At 38.5% G+C, this 22,395-nt stretch overlaps 1 protein-coding gene across 14 annotated transcripts in view; it reads right to left on the bottom strand.

Moving 5' to 3' along the window:
• The window catches only part of C14H2orf76 (chromosome 14 C2orf76 homolog), a 96,070-nt gene that overhangs the window by 52,452 nt on the left and 21,223 nt on the right, over window positions 1–22,395 (bottom strand). For all 14 annotated transcript variants that reach the window (XR_004053138.1, XR_004053139.1, XM_030916240.1 and 11 more), the window contains 2 exons: window positions 5,236–5,286; window positions 1,522–1,559 (listed from right to left, as the gene is read on the bottom strand). Coding sequence is in view for 12 of the 14 variants with exons in the window: in XM_030916240.1 (XP_030772100.1) it covers window positions 1,522–1,559; window positions 5,236–5,286 (89 nt within the window). In the remaining 2 variants the exon portion in view is untranslated. The remainder of the gene's footprint in view (window positions 1–1,521; window positions 1,560–5,235; window positions 5,287–22,395) is intronic.

Here is a 22,395-nt window from a genome sequence, read left to right on the forward strand (position 1 = left end):
ACTATGTCTTCACTAAGATAAAGGAATAATTTACTACTTACTCCTTTTTGGAAACATGAGCATAGGAAAAGCCAAACGATGTAAAACATGCAGCAATGAATGGAGAATGGGGACTCACTTTGCTTTACAACCTTTTCAAAGAGCATATTAACTTTATTTTATATTTATATTTGTATTTTAAATATATTGTATATAATATATAAAAATATAAAATAGGACATTTCCTATTCTCTACATTTTAGGAATGAGGTTGAAAACATTCCTGTCCCCAAGGAGAGAAACTGGATAAAGTCCAAATATGGTGGCCATACATTCTAGTACCAATCAAAAGGGCAGATTCCATACCACAGCCCCAGACACATGTGAGCATCACATTTTGAGGCATTTCACAACGGACATTGTCAAACTGGCATCTACAATCCTTGGTATAAAAAATAAAGTTACTAGAAGGAACCAACCCTACTAAACCCTTAACTTTTGCTCAGTGAAACTGATTTTGGACTTCTGACTCCAGAATTGTAGGAGAATAAATGTGTGCTGTTTTAAGCCACAAAAAAATTTTTTAAATAAATTTTAAAACAGTTACTAATCAACGGTCAACAGACTTACCTCATGCCATTTTCTTGTGATCTGTGATACCAATTTATCTGAAAGGTGATTGAGTGTATGAAGTACAATTACGACAACAGAAGACAATGAAATAAAATGAATTCGTAAGTACTTCATTCAAAAATTGTTACGGAAGAACTGCTATGAGCCAGGCATTGTGCTAGGTATTGGGATGTGACAAATAATATCTAGTTCTTGAGTAGTTTATATAATACAGTAAGATTACTGCTTTAAAGAGGACTCTATAGAAGGCCACCGAGATTAAAGGAAAAAAGATCACTCTGCTCTGTCTGTATGATAAATCTTTGATTGTGGCTTCATAAAAATGTTACTTCAAGAAAGTAAACAGAAATATAAACACAGAACAAACCCATACATAAACAGCTCTCTTTGGGAAAGGCAAGACAACTTCAGTATTGCAGGCCATGGCCTTGGTGGAGCTAAAAGGTGTGCTCCCAGAGCCACAGTTCTGTGCCTTCTCTTATACCCAGCACGAATCAAATCAGAACAAGTGAATTATTTGTGTCTGCTTCTGGCCCTTTTGTTCTGGTACAGAATTAAGAAGATAAAAGACACTGGACTGCCAGATAATAAGCAGTTTCTTTTATCTGTAAACTGAATTTACTTTTCCAAGTTTTACGCTTATTTTATGCTAAATATGTGCCTGATAAACAAAATATGGTATACTTTTTTTTAAATTAACACTTTTTTAAAAAGGACCTACTACTAACAGGGAAACAGCTTATTTTTCTTCAATGAAAAAGCTAAGGCAGTAGAAAGGGTACCTATAAAATAAAAAGCGCTATTATAATGGGAAATATTTTAGATGTACAGCTATTCATTCACTTATTCACAAATTTAACCAACATTGATTACTTGCTATGTGCCAGATACTGTACCTGTGGAACATACCTTAGATTTATGTGCTTGATGAATAATCTTTAGTGTATCTGAAAGAAAAAAGCAAGTTATCTTTTTACACAGTTTATTCTAAACTTCTTTTCAAATTATTAAAATGATTGGAGGGTGGCTATGAAATTGAGAAATGTAAGTCCTTGTTTTATAACCAGATTCCCTTAGAAATATACTATATAGTAAAAGAAAAACTACTTTTGTAGATCACTAAAACTGAAGTAAAAGATCTTTATCTTTTAAAGCCTTGGTCTTTAGACACACAGCAGTGTGTCAGAACTTTATGTCAACTCAGCACATTTTCTCTTAGAATGGAAGACAAGCAAATCACATTACTGTATCTTGTTTTTTGGAGTCACTGCAGACCAGGATTAGCAAATAATGTAAAAAAAAAAAAAGTCTTAAAATAGACATTAGTAAATGCAGTTCAAAAAAATCTACTCAGACGAGATACAATGACAAGAGAGCAAATGATGATACGGGTGTTGCCACTCTCAGAATTCAAACACTGTGGCTAGGACCACAGGTAATCAGAACAAGGCTGCTAATGCCCCAAGAATATCAATATCTGCCTCTTGGTTTGCAAATACTGCACACGATCACACCATGTAATCTGCTCTATTCAAACCCAACTTCACTCCTTAATTTGTTTATCTTGAAGTCAGGCTACATTTATCTTGAAGTCAGGCTACATTGTGCATTTCCAGTAGATAACTTCTCCACACTTGGGTAAAACTGTAACTCAGCAACAATCAGCCCTTAACTACATAATCTACACGGCCATTCAACAGGTTGAAATTCAGAAAGTTTCCAAGTCTTCACTCATTTTTATTTAACCATTTAATGAATGCATTATGAGTACAATGTATTACTGAATACACTCCTAACCTTACACTAAAACTCATTTCTATCAATCACGTTGTAACAAGGAATTCCAACAGTGACAGAAAATGAAAGGATCTATTTTTAAAACAGATCTTATTTAACTATGTTCTCATAATACAGAATAAGGTGGCTATCGAGATAAGAACTAGCACTCTGAATTTGCCCGTTATTTTAAATAGTCAACTTTCAGTTATCTATTGCAATTTTTTTTTTTTTTTTTTTTTTGAGACAGAGTCTTGCTCTGTCACCCTGGCTAGAGTACAGCAGCACTATCTTGGCTCACTACAAGCTCCACCTCCCAAGTTCAAGCAACTCTCCGGCCTCAGCCTCCCGAGTAGCTGGGATTACAGGCGCCCGCCACCATGCCCAGCTAATTTTGTATTTTTAGTAAAGACAGGGTTTCACCATGTTGGCCAGGTCTCGAACTCCTGACCTCAGGTGATCTGCCCTCCTCGGCTTCCAAAGTGCTGGGATTACAGGCATGAGTCACTGCACCCGGCCTTGTAACTTTTTATACAAAGTCAACATAATCCTCAGACTACAACTCTGTATTCCTAAGAAATAAAAATAAATCTAACCTAAGTAAAATGTGCATATTAGGGATGTAAATAAACTGTAATTGCTAAAAATAAGCTTAAAATGTATGTAAGAAAATAAACAAAGTTGACTTTCAGCTTATCTAGTATTCTGAATTACCTATCATGCTCTTTTTCTTACTGTAGATATGTTTATTATTTGAGACAAGTGAGAGAAGCCAACAGTAATTTTTTAAATAACAGGAGCTCAAAGTCTGTTGCAATCAACCTGCAAAACTATAGTCTGACCTTACTAAATATTAATCCTGTTCTATATATTTTGCTAATGAGCCTTTAAACTAGAAATCCTGCTGCTCTAATAGGTTTGGCAAACACACAACTAAATGGCTACATATTTTAGCAGAAAAAGAAATGTTTTGAAGAGAGGTTTTTGCCAGATTTTTCTCTCCAACAGAAAGGGGTGTGACCTGAGGAGTGGGTAAGAAAGGAGAAATGACAAACCAGCAAAGAGATGTATTACTGTCCCTTTCTGTGTTGAATAAGTTACTTCCCTTGTTCTTGCTTCTTTCAAATCATCCTCATAATGATCACAAACAACACCTGTGGGCATTGTTGTCTTAATACAAATTCCTTGAGGAAAGCAACCTCATAAAAATATCATCTTTTATTTGTGGAGCATCACACTCAGTTTTACGAAACAGAGAGGGATGAGCAGCTCACACTGTACAACAATTACATTTTCGTGTGCCCTCATGCGTCATGTCTAGGCGATAGGGATTTAAGATAAGCAGCATGCGTGGTAAATCAATAATAGATGTGGATGCCAATTAAATGGGAGGAGGGCTCTGAGAAATCTCAGGCTCTTGGTGGCAGAGAGAACCAGCCCTTTGCCAAAGGGCAGGGAGACAGTAACAGGCAAAACTGAAATTTGACTCCACACTCTTTCTACTCCCTAACACCCAACAAAGTGCTCTGTCCCACAGACTGTGAGGTGGCAATCTTGGATAACAATGACAGGTGAAAATAACACTGCAGCCTTCCTTATTCAACAGAAAGCAGAAGATTGTTAAAGAGCCAAGTTCAGACAAAGCCACTTGAAGTCTATCAAAACTCGAGTGGTTCTATAATTTCTTCACAGATAAATGTATTCATTTTTTCTGCCAATTCATCTGAACAGTATAGAAATACTAGGACAGAAGGATGTTAATACGATAGAATAGCCTAAAGGGTACATTATCTACCACAATAATGCTTAGCAACTTGGATATTCTAACGCTTTCATTATCTAAAATTTCTTTCAAAAGAACTTCCATGGAACACAGCTTTGCACATAGACATATAGACACACACACACACACCATGAAAAAGGAAACCATATGTAACTATTCTAATTTAAAATGGCATCTGTAAGTTGATTCAAGTTTAAGGCTATATTTCAAGACATTGTATTTTGAAAGCCTTGAAAGCCACAATTGAGAAGTTTCATATTTACCTTAATCATCCTTTTTATTCCTTTCTCTTATTCAATATTGAGTATGTAAATTCTTTAAGCCCAATAAATCAAAGTACTTTCCACTCAGTGCCTTCAACTTCTGCTTCACTACCCCTTATAACCTCACAATTAGTTTCTGGATATTAAAATGCATATACACGGTGAAGACTGTGATTTCAAAGGATTTTAGGTCATAAGTTGTTCTATCAAATGAGAACAGAATGAAAAGCCACGCCAAAAAAATAATCTAAGGTAATAAAAAATTTATACTTTAAAATGTCTGCACCAATTAACAGAAATATGTATTAGGTGCATCATACCTCTCAAATGAAGTCTCAGATTCAAAGTTTGGTGAGTGTCCCTCTGCTGAAGGTTAATAACTGTGCCATGTTTATAACAAATAATGAATGACATCTAGCTTCTTACCTTATTACTCCATTTTTAAATCATCAATTGTAACATATAAAACTACTATATAACATGCTCAAATTATTGGCATTTAAAATGTTAAATCCCTTCTTTTAATTCTTAGTCTTCATTTTCCTTTTCTAATTAATCTGGCAGAGAAACTCATTTTAAACATAGTTTTGCCAAACATGCTATTCTTTGCAAATATGTCACTTCGTTACTATTACAATTCATTTGAGCAACATACTAGCATTCCTATATTTCTAAATAAACTTCCGAATTGGTTTTTATTTACAGATAGTCAATTCATTTTTGAAAACAAAATGTAAGTTTGTGACAAACTAATGCAAAATTGTATTAATATATAGTTTAAAAGAATAAAAAAATGGTTACCATATTTATAATTTCTGAATGGTGGTGGCAGGCTGGTCCTTAAAGGGACATCTACAAGAGAAAGATTATTTTTATTACACAATAAGCAAATAGACACTCATGGAATATGTACAGTCTTTTGGTTCTACTCTTCTCTATCTACAGACTAAGTTACTTTGAAAAAACTGATAGAACACAGAACGAATACATCACCGAAATCCAAGGGCCATCTATATTAGTTCATTTACGGCTATAAAGAAATACCCGGCTGGGCACGGTGGCTCAAGCCTGTAATCCCAGCACTTTGGGAGGCCGAGACGGGCGGATCACAAGGTCAGGAGATCGAGACCATCCTGGGTAACACAGTGAAACCCCGTCTCTACTGAAAAATACAAAACACTAGCTGGGCGAGGTGGCGGGTGCCTGTAGTCCCAGCTACTCGGGAGGCTGAGGCAGGAGAATGGCGTGAACTCGGGAGGCAGAGCTTGCAGTGAGCTGAGATCTGGCCACTGCACTCCAGCCTGGGTGACAGAGCGAGACTCCGTCTCAAAAAAAAAAAAAAAAAGAAATACCCAAGACTATGTAATCTATTTAAAAAAATGTTTAATGGACTGGGGAGGCCTCACAATCATGGCAGAAGGTGAAAGAGGAGCAAAGGCACGTCTAACATGGCCAGGCAAGAGGGTCTGTGCATGGGAGCTGCCCTTTATAAAACCATCAATGTCATGTCACTTATTCACTATCATAAGAACAGCATGGGAAAAACCCACCCCCATGATTCAATTACCTCCCACCAGGTCCCTCCCCTGACAGGTGGGGATTATGGGAGCTACAATGCAAGACAAGACTTGGGTAGGGATACGGACAAAGCATATCACCAACTAAAATATTAGAGCTATTGACAAGATGTTGAGCTGTTACTATTTGAACCAAGACTTCAGTAACACTATTAAAAAAAATTTTAATTTCATTAAAGACAACAGTATCTATGTATAGTTAAAATATATACTAATACACTTGTGTGAGACATATATATAACTGATGTTTGTTTAGCATATGAATCTGAGAACCCCTTATGGGTCTCTGACCATTAGTGGAAACCAATGACCTGGAACAATCTTACTACTCTTACCAAAATTCATATAACCAACAAAATAACTCCTCTAACTCTGCAAAGACAACAAAACAAAACACAGTAAATATTCTTTTAAAAACATATTCCAAATGCCAGTACTAATTTTAATTAATAAGATCTGCTGGTACAACACCTAACAGAGAAGTGTGTGTGTGTGTGTGTGTGTGTGTGTGTGTGTATAAAAATTATATATGCATATACTCCTTGACCTAGTCATTCCACTTCAGAATGAATGAGTGAATGAATGAGTTTATTAATTGATTGAGACAGGGTCTCATTTTGTTGCCCAGACTGGAGTGAAGTGGTGCAAACATGGCTCACTGCAGCCTTGACCTCCCAGATTCAAGTGATCCCCCTGAGTCAACCCCCCAGGTAGCTGGGATGACAGGTGCACGCCATCATGCCCAGCTATTTTTTGTATTTTTTGTAGAGACGGGGTTTTGTCATGTTGTCCAGGCTGGTCTCAAACTCCTGAACCTAAACAATCTGCCTGCCTTGGCCTCCCAAAGTGCTGGGATTACAGGCGTGAGCTACTGTGCCCTGCCAGAAATTTATTATCATAGAACTATACTATGCACATGTGTGTGTGTGTAAAATGACATTCATAGAAGGGTATTAACTGCAGCATTGCTCACAGCAGAAAATGTTAGGAAAAGTCCAAATGTCCTTCAATTAGGTACTTGTTAAGTAAATCGTAATATGCCCAAACAATGAAAAGTACTTTTCAACTGTTAAAAGAAAAAGAAGGAAGCTCTCTACTAACATGATAAGATCTTCAAGTTATGTCAAGGCTAAAGAGATATGACAGAACATTATTTTTAGGATGCTACCTTTTGAGTAAAAAGGGGATAAAATGAGAATTTATGGTTGGATTTGCTTGTACTTGCTGACTGGGGGTAGGGAGGGCAGGGGGGTGGTGCACTGGTCAGACAGGGACCAGAAGGGGAAAGGAGACTTTTCACTATATTCCTTTTTACATTTTGATCTTAAAACCACATGAATGTGCTATCTACTAAAGAAAACTAAAAATGAACCAAAAAATCCACATATCTAAATTAGGAAATGTGAAGGTTCTTTGAGACAGGGTCTTGTCTGTTGCCCAGGCTGGAGTGCAGGGGCATGATTATGCTCACAGTAGCCTTGACCTTCTGGGCTCAAGCGATCCTCCCACCTCAGCCTCCTAAGTAGCTGGGACCACAGGCGCTCAACACCATGCCCATAGTCCCAGCATTTTTTTTTAAATAGAGATGGGTTTCACTAGATTGTCCAGGCTGATCTAAAATTCCTGGGCTCAAGCAATCCTCCCACCTCACCCCCAAAGTGCTGGGATTACAGGCATGAGCACCTGGTCAGGAAATGTGGGGTTTTTAAAAATGCTTTTCCAAGGTCAAATACATATCAAATTAAACTAGAATTTATTCATTTATGTTACAAGCATTTAAAGCACCTAGTACCAGGTATTCCAGGAACAGAGTGAAAGAGGAGCTGCCCACTCATGACAGCGTGTGCTCCAGTGGTGAATGCTGTACCAAAAGTACATTTCCAGCCAGTGCTATGGTCCTAGGAGTGTGGTCCTCACCAGGCTACACGTCAGAATCACCCAGCCTGGCACGAGTGGATCCAACTCACAGTACGCTGGTCCCAGGCAGAGATATTTAAACACAAAACAAAACAAAACAAAAAACCCTGAGATGATTCACAGTCAAACAAATTTACCCGGGGGCCAGACAGGCGACAACAGGTGAGTGAAGCAGGTCAAACAAGGAGGGGCAGTGGGATCTGAGAGCACGCGCCCATCAAAAGGGGCTCTGCCAGTCAGTGCTGACTGATCAGTGCTGTAGGAACAGGAGCCTGGAGTGGCCACACTTAAAGATTTAAATGGCAATGCTGTAAGTGTAGGATTTGAGGTGAAATTTCTTGACTTTTAAAACACTCTAGGCCAAAAGAAACCTCTCTGGAGGCAGGATTTGCCCTGCCAGACACCAATTTGAAACCTCTGGCTTAGGCTCACAAGAGTATATGCACTTCATTTTATTCTTCTTCTGTCTCAATCATTTGTGAATTATGGGCCAAAGAAGTATTCATTAGACATCAGAAAGGAGAATTAATTCCATTTAATGTATTGCCATTTATATTTCCTGAATCAGACAATGACACCCCCTGAAGAAAGCTGTGAGGTGAAGAACAGATGGCCCCATGAAGCTATTATCATTTAGAGATGTCTACGACTGAAGAAATCAAATCAGTCTTATGTTCAGTCCAGACTTTTGAGAGCAGAGACAATGACCAGGACACAGCATGCACCTATTCTCTTCCTGCCCTTTAAAGCTTAACTGAAGTGCCGCCTCCTCTGACAGCCTGCCTAAAGTGGGGGTCTTCTCTGATATTTGTTGACCATGTCCGGCCCATAACAAATGAACACAAACTGGCTTCATGAGGGCAGGGACCACGGCCCGTTTTCTTCATTGTGTTGTCAGAACCTAAACTAGTGCCTGGTACACAGCATGTGCTCAAAAACATTCATGAAAGAATACACATAATTTAATGCCTACAACTGCCAGTGGAGAACACTGAGGTCTCAAGAAGTGCCTGGTCAGCCCAAGGTGTCAAGAGCTGAGATCAGAACCCAGCCCTCTCAGCTACCCTCCTGCAGCACTTAGAAGGGTGGGAACTAAAGCGGTTACCTTCTACAGTGGCAGAAAGACAGATTAGACATTAGACACACTCCGGTGAGATAAGAGCTTTAGCAAAAATATACATAAAGATGCCTGCAAAGGAACTAGAATAAAACAAACATGTTCCTTAAGGTAAAGGTCATTTTTAATCTTGCACTATTACAAATAAAGCTGGGAACATTCACATGGAGGAAATTACTTTCATTCCTCACAGGCACATACTGTCATTCCACCTAGAAGTGGAATGGCTGGATCATACGCTAGGTGTATGTTTAGCTTTCTAAGAAATTGCTGGCAGAGTGCAGGGGCTCACACCTGGAATCCCAGCACTCTGAAAGCCCAAGGTAGGAGAATCGCTTAAGCCTAGGAGTTCAAGACCAGCCTGGACAACATAGTAAGACCCTGTCTCTACAAAAATAAAAATTAAAAAAAGACACACCTATAATCTAGCACTTTGGGAGGCCGAGGCGGGTGGGTCACCTGAGGTCAAGAGTTCGAGACCAGCCTGAACAACAAGGTGAAACCCCATCTCTACTAAAAATACAAAAATTAGCCAGGCGTGGTGGCGCATGCCTGTAGTCCCAGATACTCAGGAGGCTGAGGCAGGAGAATCGCTTGAACCCAGGAGGCGGAGGTTGCAGTGAGCCAAGATCGCACCATTGTACTCCAGCCTGGGTGACAGAGCATGACTGCGTCTCAAAAAACAAACAAACAAACAAAAAAGACATGGTGGTGTCTGTAGTCCCAGCTACTCTACTCAGGAGGCTGAAGCAGGAGAATCACTTGAACCCAGGAGTTAAGGCTGCAGTGAGCTATGATTGTACCACTGCACTCCAGCTTAGGGGAGACAAAGCATGACTGTCTCCAAAAGAAAGTAAAGAAATGATAAATCATGTTCCAAAGTGGTTGTTCCTTTTAATATTCCCACTAGTGGTATATGAGAGTTTCAGTTCTTCCACATCCTAGTCAAAACTTGCTATAGTTACTCCTTTAAATTTCAGTCATTCTTATGGATGTGTTGTGTAATCTCATTGTGGTTTTAATTTCCGTTTCACTAAAGACTAATGATGAGTATTAATTAATGTGCTTATCTGTCATACATATGTCTTCTTTAGTGAAGTGTCCGTTCAAATCTTTTGCCCACTTTTAATTGTGTTGTGTGTCTTATTATTGAGTTATAAGAGGTTTTGGCTTTGGTTTTAATTGTTATTATTCTAGATAATAGTTCCTTGTTGGATGTATGTTTTACAAATATTTTCTCCACATCTGTGGTTTGGTTTTTCATTTTTTTTAGCATATTTTGAAAAGGAAAAGTTTTTAATTGTGGTAAAGCCCAACTGATTTTTTTCTTTTATAGTTTGTGCTTATTGTGCTGTATTTAAGAAACTTTTACCAAAATCAAAGTCTCTAAGGTTTGTTGCTGTTTTCTTCTAGATGTTTTATAGTTTTACCTTTTACATTTAGTTCTTGGCCAATTTTGAGTTATTTTTGTATGTGGTAGGAGGTAAGCACTGAGGTTCATTTATCTGCATATGGCTACCAAACTGTCCTAATACCTTGTTTAGGAAAATTACACTCTCCTCAAAAATACCTTGAGCAACAATCAATTTAACACATCTGTGTGTCTGTGTCTGGACGCCACTTCCCATTAATGTACATGCTTATGTACACACCAATATCACATATGCAGTACTGATTACTATAGTTTTATAGCAGTAAGTCATGAAATCAGTTAGTGCAATTTCTTCAACTTTTTTCCTTCCTTTTGTGAGTTATGACCATTTGAGGTCTTCTGCCTTTCCTTATACATTTTAGAATAAGCTTGGTATTATCTGAAAGGAAGAAAAAAAGCCTGCAGAAATTTTGATTGGAACTGGAATCAATACCACAGTTTGAGGACACATGGCATCTTAACAGTTTTAAGCTTTCTGATCCATGAACACAGTATACCTCTCCATTTACTTAGGGCTCTTTAAATGTCTCTCAGTGATATTTAAAGTTTTTAGAGTAAAAGTCTTACACTTCTACCAAATGTATCCTAAGTTTTTCATTTTTTTGATGTTTTATCATTTTTTTCAGTTTCCCACTGTACACTGCTTATAACTATAAATACAATTAATTCTTATATACTGATCTTACATCTTAATATCTTATAACCTTGCTAAGCTCAGTTTGTAAGTTCTTGTAGCATTTGTATAGATTTCATAGGATTTTCTGCATAGATAATCATATTGCCTGTGAATAATGACAGTTTCACATCCTCCTTTCAAACAGGGTTGCCTTCTACTTTGTTTTCTTGCCTTAATGAATTGGCTAGAACTCCAGTACAATGTTGAATAGCAGTGATGATGAACAGATGTCCCTGCTTCCTTATCTTAGAAGGAAAGCACTCAGTCTTTTACCATTAAGTATGATGTTAGGCAACAGTTTTTCATAAATACCCTTCATCTGGTGGAGGAAGTTCCTTTTTATTCCTAGCTTGAAATAGTTTTTTAGCAGGAATGGATTTTGGATTCTGTTTTCAATTAAAAAAATCTTATAGTTTTCTTTTCTTCACTATTAATATGATGAATTACACAGATTCTTTTTTTTTTTTTTTTTTTTTTGGTGGAACCAGCATTGCATTCTTAGGATAAACCCTACATGGTCATTGATATAGTCTGGATGTTTTGTCCCCTCCAAATCTCATGTTGACATGTAACCTCCAATGTTGGCGATGGGCCTAGTGAGAGGTGTTTTGGTCATGGGGGTAGATCCTTCACAAACGGGTTGGTGCTCTCCATGCTGTAATGGGTGAGTTCCTCCTCTATTAGTTCACATGAGATCCGGTTGTTAAAAAGAGCCTGACATCTTCTCCCTCTCTCTCTCTCTTGCTTCCTCTCTCATGTGACATGCTATGTGGCATGCTGACTTCCCTTTGCCTTCTGCCACGGTAGTAAGCTTCCTGAGGCCTTCACCAGAAGCACATACCAGCACTAGGCTTTGTGTATGGCTTGCAGAACCGAGAGTCATAATGTATTATCCTTTTTAATATTTTTGGATTTGATTTACTAAAGTTTGGGCAAGAATTTTTACATCTCCATTCATGACAAATATTGGCTGGTAGCTTTATTTTCTTCTAACAACTTTCTCTGGTTTGGTATCAGGATAAGGATGACCTCAGAGAATGAGTTGAAAAATATTCCCCCCCTCCTTTTTTTTTTTTTCTTAAGAGATGGCATCTCACTATGTTGCTCAGGTTGTTCTCAAACTTCTGGCCTCAAAAGAACCTCCTGCCTCAGCCTCCTAAACAGCTGGGATTATAGGGAAGAATTATTGTGCCTGGCTCCCATCCTTCTTCTGGAAGAATCTCTGTAGAATTGAGATTATTTCTTCCTTAAAAATATGGTAGAATGTACCAGTGAAACCATCTGGGCCTGGAGTTTTCTTTGTGGACTTTTTTTTTTTTTTTTTTTTTTGAGGCGGAGTCTCGCTCTGTCGCCCTGGCTGGAGTGCAGTGGCCGGATCTCAGCTCACTGCAAGCTCCGCCTCCCGGGTTCCCGCCATTCTCCTGCCTCAGCCTCCTGAGTAGCTGGGACTACAGGCGCCCGCCACCTCGCCCGGCTAGTTTTTTGTATTTTTTAGTAGAGACGGGGTTTCACCGTGTTAGCCAGGATGGTCTCGATCTCCTGACCTCGTGATCCGCCCGTCTCGGCCTCCCAAAGTGCTGGGATTACAGGCTTGAGCCACTGCGCCCGGCCGATGGACGTGTTTTTTAACCATAATTCCTTTTAAAATACAGAGTTGTTCCGGCTGTTTCTTCTTTAGTCAGCTTTGATAGTTTGGGTCTTTCAAGCAATTTGTCTACTTTATCTAGGATAATGTATTTATTAGCATTAAATTGTTAAGAATATTCCCTTATTATTCTTTTAATATCTGTAGAAAGTCTGTAGTGATATGACAGCTCTCACTCCTGATACTGGTAACTTGTGTCTTCTCTATTTCCTGATCAGTCTGGCTAGAGATTCCTCAATTTTATTGATCTCAAAGAACCAACTTTGACGACTGTTACTGATTTTCTTTATGGTTTTTCTATTTTCTGCTGCAATCATTATTATTTCTTTTATTCTGATTATTTTAGGTTTCATTTGCTTTTCTGTTTCTAGTTTCTTAAGACTGAAATCATTGATTTGAAACCTTTTTTAATATTTAGGTGTTTTAGTACTATAGACTTTCTTTTAAATACTATTTTTACATGTATCCCACAAAATTTGAAAAGTTGTATATTCATTTCCACTCAGTTCAAAATACCTTCCCTTTTGATCTCTGCTTTGACCCTTAGGCTATTTAGAAGTGTGTTATTTGGTTTCCAAATATTTGGAGATTTTTCCAGAGATCTTTCTGTTACTGATTTCTAATCTAATTTCATTATGGACAGAAAACAGACACTGTCTAATTGGAATCCTTTACAATCTATTAAGACTTGTTTTATAGCATGAAGTCTGGACTATTCATAAACACTCCATTGCATTTGAAAGAAATGTGTAAATTCCATTATTGTTGGAAGCAAGCTTCTATAAATATCAATTCAGTCAACTGGATTGCTAGTGTTTTTCAGTTCTCCAGATCCTTACTGATTTTCTATTTGTTCCATTCATCTATTTCTTCCTGCAGTTCTATGAGTTTTTATTTCATTTATTTTGAAATTCAGTTGTTAGGTGCATTGTTATGTCCTCTCAATTGATGCCTTTATCATTATGAAGTGATAGTTTTATCCCTAGTAATATTTTGCTGTAAAATCTACATCATCTGATACTAACATAGTCCCTTCACCTTTCTTTGGATTCATATCAGCATGGTATAACTTTCTCATCCTTCTATTCTAACTTGATTTTTATCTTTAAAGTACATTGCTTGTAGGCAACATATAACCGGGACTTCCTATTATATGTCTGTCTTTTAATTGGGGTATTTAGCCCACTTACTTTCAATGTAATTATTGATATGGTTAAAGTCTTGCTATTCCTTTAAATTTGTCCATTTGTTCACTATTTCCTCTTTTTCTCTCTTTTTTTGGATTGTCTATTTGACAATCTTTTATGATTCCATTTTATCTCTTTTGTTAGCCCATTAGCTGTAACCCTTGGATTGTGGGGTTGGGAGGCAGGAGAGATGCTTTGAGGTTTACAGTAAACATCTTTATCAGTCTACCTCCAAATGATACTATAGCACTTTGTAACAGCAAAAGATTTTTCCATTTCTCCTCTGCTGGTCTTCGTGCTACTGCTGTCATAAATTTCCCACAAAACCCACAATATGTTGTGGTTGTGTTTCTATAAAGGGTCAAATGTATTTTTTAAATTTTTTTAAAATAAAAATATTTTATATTTATTGTATTTACCATTTCCAGTACTATTTCTCTGTGTGCATCCAGATTTACGTCTGGTATCACTTTCCTTATGTCTGAAGAAGGCCTTCTAACATTTATTACGGTGCAGATCTCCAGGTGATGAACTCTTTAAGCTTTGGTATGTCGGAAAACATCTTCATGTTGGCTTCATTCCTTAACTGCTTTAAAGAAGTTACTCCAGGCCGGGCGCGGTGGCTCACGCCTCTAATCCCAGCACTGTGGGAGGCCGAGGCGGGCGGATCACAAGGTCAGGAGATCGAGACCACGGTGAAACCCCGTCTCTACTAAAAATACAAAAAAAAAAAAAAACTAGCCGGGCGAGGTGGCGGCGCCTGTAGTCCTAGCTACTCAGGAGGCTGAGACAGGAGAATGGCGTGAACCCGGGAGGCGGAGCTTGCAGTGAGCCGAGATCGCGCCACTGCACTCCAGCCTGGGCGACAGAGCCAGACTCCGTCTCAAAAAAAAAAAAAAAAAAAAAGAAGAAGTTACTCCAGGCCGGGCGCAGTGGCTCACATCTGTAATCTCAGCACTTTGGGAGGCCGAGGCAGGCAGATCACTTGAGGTCAGGAGTTCGAGACCAGCCTGGCCAGCATGGTGAAACCCCATCTCTACTAAAAATACGAAAAGAATTAGCCGGACATGGTGGCACATGCCTGTAGTCCCAGCTACTTGGGCAGCTGAGGCAGGAGAATCGCTTGAACCTGGGAGGCGGAAGTTGCAGTGAGCTGAGATCGTGCCACTGCACTTCAGCCTGGGCGACAGAGCAAGATTCCGTCTCAAACAAACAAAAAAAAAAGTTAATCCAGTATCTTCTTTCCGGCACGCACTGATTCTGATGAGAAGTCAGCTGTCAATTTCATCTCTGTTTCTTTTTATGTAATGTGTTCTTTTTTCTCTTGCTGCTTTTAAGATTTTTTTTCTTTATCACCGGTTAAGCAGTTAGACTATGGTATGCCTTAGTGTGGCTTTCTTCACGTTTCTTTTGGTTGGGATTTGTTGAACTGCTTGGAATTGTGAGTCTCTAGTTTTTATCATATTTGTAAAATTTTCAACCATTATTTCTTCAAATATATTGTCTGTCCCCCATCCCTCTCTCCTTTACCATCTCCAATTACATGTATATTGGGCTACCAGAAGTTGTCCCATACCTCCCCACTGCTTTATTTTTTCCAGTCTTTTTCTATGTTTAATTTTAGATTGTTTTGTTGCTAAGTTTTCAAGTTGACTAACCTTTTCTCCTGCAGCATCTAATCTGTAGGCTAATCCTGTCCAGTGGATACCCATCTCAGACACTATTTTCAATTCAGGTATTTTTAAATATCTTCCATTGCTAACATGCTCAATCTTTCCTCTAGCTTCTTGAACATTTGCAATATGGTCATAATTATCTCTATCGTCTTTGTTGACTAATTTTATCACCTGCAATATTTCTGGGTTGGTTTCAATTAACTGATTTTTTTTTTCCTGCTCATTATGGATCATATTTTTTGCTTCTTTGCATGCCTGGTAAGTTCTGATTTGATTCTAGACACTGTAAATTTTATCTTGTTGGGTGCTGGATATTTCTGTATTCCTGTAAGCTTTCTTGAGCTTTCTTCTGGGACACAGTTAAATTATCTGGAAACAATCTGATCCTTTCAAGTTGTGCTTCTGAACTTTGTTAGGTGGGACCAGGGCAGAATTCAGTCTACAGCTAATTTTGCTCTACTACTGCAGCAACACCCTTCTGGATACTCTGCCCGACAGCCTGTGAATAACAAGGTTTCTGCTCCGACAGGTGGAATAACAACTATTCCCAGCCCTATAGGAGCTCCGAGCATTTCTCATTCTACTATTTTTAGGTGGTTCTTTCCCAGGCTTCCAGTAGTTTCTTTACTTGCTTTCACTGATCCATACACAACTGAAGACTCACACTCTGCATATCGTCAAAGTTCCTCTGCAAATCTTCAGAGCTCCCCATCTCTCTGCACAGCTCTCTATGTTCCTGTACTCTGCCCTGTGACCTCTCCAGGCTTCACTCCAGACTGCCAGCTCTGACTCCTAAACTCATGGAACCCACCAGCTTTGGCTCAATTCCCTCTCCCTGCCCTGTGGCCTGGAAAGTGGCACAATCATAGGGGTCACCTTGTCTGTTTCCCCGATCCCAGGGAAATGATTGTTTTATATATTATATATGGTTTTTTTAGTTGTTTAATGTAGAAGAGCAAGCCTGGTCCCCTGGTCCTACTCCATCTTGGCTGAAAGCAAAAGTCTATGACATATCTATTATATTCTGAAAATGATTTCCCACTTTGCACTGAGTTATTCTTTCATTTTATGTTTTCCCACCTTTGAACTTAAGACTTCAGAATGTTGCAAAAACTAATTTAATATTTCATTAATAGAAAGGAAGGTCACAAGAAGGTAACCACTAACTTTTCTCACACAATTAAGTCCCCATAAAAAAAATCCGTGGAAAAATGTAGGCAACTTAACAAATATACTAGTGAAAATTAGGATGCCCCAGGGGAGTCTGAAATGTTAAAACACACATTTCAATACAAAAATCAATAAAGTCTGGAAAACCACTGAAATATCAATAGGCAATAAAATAATTCTTTGCCTCACAGTAAAGGCTCTAAAAATAGAAGTGGTACAATCTGTAACTTATTGGACGCTGGATCTACATTAGAAGACCTTTGAGAAAGCATAAACACCTAAAGGAAAAAAAACAAAACAAAACCAATGACTAATCTATATGGACGAAGAATACCAAACACCTAATAATCAAAACTATGCACCAACATTCAAACCTGATAAGGTATCTTTATCAGACATGATGGTAAGATTCCAAGGTAAAGCTATATTAAGATGCTTTTTACTTTACTTATAAAATAATCTAAATTATAGAAAAGCACAGAGTAGAACAAACAAATTCATTTAACCCACTAACCAGATTTTACAAATGTTAACACGTAGTCATATTACTATAGATCCTTTACTAATTTTTTTTTTAACTAAGTAGAACAATCTGGAAATAGCTGAAACCTTTCCATCTTTCCCCAGTCCCACTGTTATTCACTTCCTAGAAGAAGCCACCTGCCATCCCTAGGTTAGCACACCCGCTCTGTTGTTATACTCTCATTCCAAAGATTAATAGCCAGAGATGAGAAATATAGTTTTGTTTTGTTTTGTTTTGTTTTGTTTGAGCAGGGTCTTTCTCTGTTGCCCAGGCTGGAGTGCAGTGGCACAATCATGGCTCACTGCAGCCTCGACCTCCCAGGCTGAAGCAATCCTCCCATCTCAGCCTCCCAAATAGCTCGGCTACAGGAAGGTACCACCAGGCCAGGCCTACGTTTTTAAATTTTTAGTACAGATGAGGGTCTTGCTATGTTACTCAGATTGGTCTCAAACTCCTGCGCTCAAGCCATCCTCCCGCTTTGGCCCCTCAAAGTGCTGGGATTACAGTGTGAGCCACCATGCCAGGCCATGTATTATTTTGTGTATTAAAATCATAGAGTTAAGTACTTAAAGAATCTGCAGTACATCCTGTAGTAGAGTAGTAAAAACAAGAAAGCATTGCCTTAACAATATGTTGAAGGAACTGCCTCATGTGATAAGGCAATAATACGTTATGACTGTGCTGCAGTCAAATTATTGTATTCCTTTTGAAAAAAGAGAGGCTTCAAGGGAGTGTTTCTTTATAGAAGAGTGCCAGATAATACATGGAGAGAGAATCATAGAATTGGAAAAATCAGTTTTTCAACCACCAATGATTCAGATAAGAATCATCAATAAATGCTAAAACCATTAGAAACAAGATACGTAAACGGTCTCAACGTTTATCACTCCATAGACTACTTATAAATCAGAAAGACCCTTTTACACCAGGAAAATCTGGTGGATGGCACCTTTAGCCAAAGGATTTAAATCTGTATCACCAATGAAGGGATGAACTGGCATTCAGTGTTTCCTGATGTGATGCAACAAGGAAGAATCACCTACATCAAGGCCAGCAAACTATTTTGGAAAAGGCCAGCGAGTCAACATTTCAGGCTTTGTGGGCGAGTCTCCATCTCTGTGACAGTGTCTGCCACAACTATTCAACTCTACCACTAAAGCACAAAAGTGATACATATATGGTCCACAGACTGTAGTTTGTTAACCCCTGACCTACACGGTAATCTTGCCAAAACTGCTTAACCTGAATCTAATCATGAGAAAACGATCTAGACAAATGCAAATTATGTAACATTCTATAAGACACTGGCCTAAATTTTTCCTTAAAAATTAATATAATCAAAAATGAAAGAAGGTGGGGGGACTGTTCCAGATTAATGGAGATTAGAAAGACATGACTTGTCACAAAAAGACATGAAGGACCCTTCAACGCATGTTCAATGCATGTTTCTTTTTTTTTTTTTTTAAATACAGATGGGGTCATACTGTGTTGTCCAGTCTGGTCTTCAAACTCCCAGGCTCAAGTGATCCTCCTACCTCCACCTTCCAAAGTGTTGGGATTACAGGCATGAGCCACTGTGCCTGACCCCTTCAATGTATATTTCTAAGTAAAAGAAGCCATTCAGAAAAGTCTACATACTGTATGATTCCAATTCAGTGACATTCTGGAAAAGATACAGAGATAAGAAAAAAATCAGTAGTTGCCAAGGGTGCAGCATGGGGAAGGAGAGGATAAAGAAGTGAAGCACAGCGGATATTTTAGGCAGTGAAACTATTCTGCACGGCACTGTAACAGTGCTGCATGACATTACCTGTTTGTCAAAAACCCAAAGAACTTTGTAGCACAAAGAGTAAACCTCAATGTATGCAAAGTAAAAAAAAAAAGGTCAGGTGCAGCAACTCATACCTATAATCCCAGCACTTTGGGAGGCTGAGGCAGGCAGACCGCCTGAGTCCAGGAGTTTTGAGACCAGCCTGGGCAACACAGTAAAACCCCGTCTCTAGTAAAAATAAAAAATAAAATAAATAAATAAAAATAAAAATTAGCCAGGCATGGTGGCATGCATCAGTAGTCCCAGTTGCTAGGAGGCTATGGTGGGAGAATCACCTGAGCCCAAGAGGTTGAGGCTGCAGCAAGCCAAGATGGTGCCACTGCACTCCAGCCTGGGCAACTGGAGTGAGACCCTCTCTCAAAAAAATTTTTTTTAAAATTATTTAAGAAGTCAGGGGATCCCAGGAAAGAATGCAGGTGGTGACAAGAGAATCTAATCTATCTGTACTACAAAAGGTACAACAACCTTACTGAAGGGAGAAGAAGAAAAAGTGCTGACCTAAATAACTCTGGCAATGAACAGATTTTGTAAGACTACAGTGCTTATGGCGAAAGGACACAAAAGGACTGTATCTAACTGATATCAAGTGCTTCCCATGGGGATACACTGCTATACCTGTATGCTAGAATTAAACAATTAAATAAATGGATAGCACATGGTGGAACCACGTTTCTCACTGTTGGTGTGGGAATTAACAGATAAGCAAGGAGAGGAAGCTAGAATGAACCATAGGGTAATGGATCAGAGATGGAAAGATCAGTAAGAATTCATGTTTAACATATTTATATATAGATCGTTACATATAAAAATATTTATACATATGTACATATGCACAGGTTAATACAGACACAAGTGTTTCTTTGCCTGATCAGCTGAGACAGTTTAAAATGACACTCCTTGGTCTTTAGATATCTACTATAGAAAAAAGAAAGAAAGAAAGAGCACTCTAGTAGCAATGAATACATCTACTACCTAGATCCTGGTTTCTAATACCATTTTCTACTAAAAAAGAACCGAGACTCTTTGGAAATAAAGCTGATTCTAGGAACAGGACATGTACAAGACAAGTCTGGGGCATCCTATGGTACCAGAAAGTAAAAGTACTGAACACGTGCACCCATGCACACTGAGGGCGTATGTCAGAGGAGCACAGGAAGCAACTGAAAGAGCTCCCAAAGCTAGCATAATCTGAGCAACAAAGTCAAGTCTGCCATACAGAACTTCAAAGGATTTTTGTACATATTTTATTCTAAAGGAAGGGGAGCATAACCCCCGAGTGTTTAACTGTGGATATGAATTCCTTCTGAAAAGTACAATTTGAAAAGGAAAGGAAAAAAAGAGTAACTTTACAGTAGAGCAACTTGACATGACTTCTGCCACTTAATCAAGGTCAACATCAATAATCCTAAATCATGTGGAAAGCGTACACCTCTGACACGATCCGATAAAATCTCTCTGTGCCTCTGTGACCTTCCTCTCAAAAACCCGTAAGCCCAGTCTAACCATGAGAAAAACATCAGACTGAACTAGAAGGTTGGACAGAGCTTCCACAGTGTTCTTTTCCATAGTTGGGATGACTTTACATTTGGAAACCAGATCTGAAGTATTAGTAAGAATCGAAATGCTTGCAAATTAAGAACAATTAAAATAACTTTATGTTATCTAGATAACTGGTTTGTCTAGTATTCTGAATCTAAAAAATACAGTCATCTATAGGTGTTAATATATTATGATACCTCTATGATCATAATATTTGATTAATATCCATTTCCCAGGCCCCGGGTGTGGTGGCTTATACCTGTAATCCCAGCACTTTGGGAGGCTGAGGCAGACAGATCACTTGAGATCAGAAGTTTAAGACCAGTTTGCCAACATGGTGAAACCCCATCTCTACTAAAAATTCAAAATTAGCCAGGCACAGTGGCGCACACCTGTAATCCCAGCTACTCAGGAGGCTGAGGCAGGAGAATTGCTTCAACTTAGGAGGCAGAGGTTGTTAGCCGAGACCACACCACTGCATTCCAGTCTGGGCAACAGAGCGAGACTATGTCTCAAAATAAATAAATAAATAAATAAATAAATAAATAAATAAATACATAAATAAATAAAGTTCTCATACATCAGCAATAGGTTTATTATATTTATATGTAAATATATACATTTATATTTATTGTATTTACATAACTTAAGGTTTTGATGACCTGATGCTCTAGGGCCATGATTCTCAATGGGGAATGAATAAAATTTAACCAAAACTTTTTGGCTGAGGAGAAAATACAAAGAATGATGGTAGGTAACTAGGTTAACCTGTGGATGGCAAAATGTGACTACAAAAGAAAAGAACATTTAGAAAGCCTTGGGGAGGGAGGAGGATCAAAAAATAAAATTTAATTTAAAAAGAAAGGAAGGCAATAAAGTGTGTAAAATAACTCCAAGAGATTTTTCTTCACAATGACCATCTCTGTAACTGTACAAAATTCCCTATGCCACTGCCAAACAATCTCGCTAGCACTCAGCATTCAAAATACTAGAGCAAGACGAACTGAATTCAAAGCCCCTTTTGACACAGAGTCCATCCATTTATTTCAGAGATCCCACTCAAGCAAGTGAGGCAGTAGAGAAGAATAAAGAAGCAATTTAGTGCAGTGTTTAGTAAGAGTACATGTTTGATTGTTAATATGCCTGGGTTGATTTCCAGCTTTGCCTTTTACTACCCATGCAACATCAGGAAAGTTTTATTTATTTATTTATTTTTTTGAGGCATAGTCTTGCTCTGTGGCCCAGACTGGAGTGCAGTAGTGCAATCAAAGCTCACTGCAGCCTCAACTTCCTGGGCTCAAGCGATCTTCCCACCTCAGCCTCCTGAGTGCTGGCATTACAGATGTATGCCACCACGCCCAGCTACTTTTTGTTTTGTTTTTTGTTTTTGTTTCTGATTTTGGAGAGACAGGGTCTTGCTATATTGCCCAGGCTGGCCGCAAGCTCCTGGGCCCAAGTGATCCTCCTGCTTTGGCCTCCCAAATTGCTGGGATTACAGACATGAGCCACTGCAGGTGGCCAAGCAAGCTTCTTAAACCCTCTATTCCTTAGTTTCTTCACCTGTAAAATGGTTCCAACTTTAGTGGGATGCTGTGAGGATGAAATGAGATAATCTAGGTAAAATTCTTAGTATAGTACCTGATACATAGTAATGTTTGCTATCATTATTAT

The sequence above is a fragment of the Rhinopithecus roxellana genome, chromosome 14, assembly GCF_007565055.1.
Source record: "Rhinopithecus roxellana isolate Shanxi Qingling chromosome 14, ASM756505v1, whole genome shotgun sequence".
NCBI lineage: Eukaryota > Metazoa > Chordata > Mammalia > Primates > Cercopithecidae > Rhinopithecus > Rhinopithecus roxellana.